This window comes from Trichinella spiralis (genome assembly GCF_000181795.1).
Source record: "Trichinella spiralis strain ISS 195 chromosome Unknown Scfld3129, whole genome shotgun sequence".
Taxonomy (NCBI): domain Eukaryota; kingdom Metazoa; phylum Nematoda; class Enoplea; order Trichinellida; family Trichinellidae; genus Trichinella; species Trichinella spiralis.
The window spans coordinates 1-1,299 of NW_003530068.1; the positions used below are offsets into that span (position 1 = coordinate 1).

Here is a 1,299-nt window from a genome sequence, read left to right on the forward strand (position 1 = left end):
AAAAGGCAGGGATGGAAAATAGGGTTGAAAACAGGAGGTACATTTTGGAATGTACCATCCATGCCCCAGTTTTGACTGGGTTACCAGCAGTTTTAATGTTGGGGGGCGGTGGCAAAGGCAGGAAAAGGTGCCTCGATGCACTCTGCAAACAATAAAAAATTATCACCGGCTTCGTGTTTAAAAACCAGTGTTTCTCAACCTGTGTCAGCGCACGCCCCCCTTAATAAAAGTTCTGCAGTTAATGCCCCCCCCCCACTCTAATAAAAAAGTAGTGCCGTATGTATTCAGTGTACGCAAAGCAACATTTTGCTTCATGGTTGCATCAAGCCAAGCTAGTTTCCACAGTAAAACATTCCTGAATGATTCACAATAAAAATTTAATGAGAATATTGACAATGCTTATTTGCGACTAAGTTGTCTATTCTTGGTGGAGTGGGTGATAAGTACACCGCAAGTCGCTTTCAACGTTTAACCTGTTTCGGTGTTGCGTATTAAGTGTCATGAGAGCTGAGAATGCCGTTTCACAAAGGTACGTTGAGGAAAAATGAACCAATATACGTAAGCTTTGTGAACTTATTTTAGGATATTCTGCTTGTAACTTCACCCAGAAGTTTTCTAATGGCATACTTTCAAAGCTGTCTTTAGCTAGGTTGTTGAATTGCAATTTAATGGCTTCTTCTTGCAGATCGTGAGGAAGGTCTTCGACATTAACTAAAAATGGATTCCTCACAAGTTTATATATCAGGTTTTCAGGTTCCACGTCAGGAAAATAGTGAAAAAACTCATCTTGTAGGCTTATAAGGTGCCCTTTCATTTTTCTTTTCAAAACTTTGCTGATACATTTATCACTGAAAAGCTCGTTTAGTCTTCAAAACCATGCTAAATTTCCTCTTTCAACTTGTTTTAACCATAAAGAAATTTTTGCAATGAAGCTTTGAACAATATCATAGTGAGCCATAACATTCGCGTTTGCTCCTTGCAGTTTCAAATTCAGTGAATTCAGTGCTTCAAAAATATCTGCAAGATATGCCAGGCTAAGCTGAAAATGTTCACCTTTGAAAGCTCGACACATTGTGCGTCTTCCTCATTGCTCCAAAAACTCAGCCACTGCTTCTCTCAGTTCATAAATCCGGCCAAGCATGTTTCCTTTTGATAACCAAGGAACTTTTGTGTGATAGCGAAGTGCCATGTCGTCAGCATTCAAACTTTCACAGAGTGCCGCAAATAATCGAGTGTTCAATGCACTGCTTTTTACATAGTTGACAACCTCCACGGAAAAATTAAGGTCTCTCTGAGATC

At 39.6% G+C, this 1,299-nt stretch overlaps 1 protein-coding gene across 1 annotated transcript; it reads right to left on the bottom strand.

The window, feature by feature from the left end:
* Positions 1 to 418: 418 nt before the first annotated feature.
* Positions 419 to 814, bottom strand: Tsp_14048 (zinc finger protein). Its single transcript, XM_003368083.1, has one exon. The coding sequence runs from the start codon at positions 812 to 814 to the stop codon at positions 419 to 421; it is 396 nt and encodes a 131-aa protein (XP_003368131.1).
* Positions 815 to 1,299: the final 485 nt, after the last annotated feature.

Coding starts and splice junctions, on each gene's coding strand:
- Tsp_14048 (XM_003368083.1), bottom strand. CDS start 814: ATGAAAGGGCACCTTATAAGCCTACAAGATGAGTTTTTTCACTATTTT.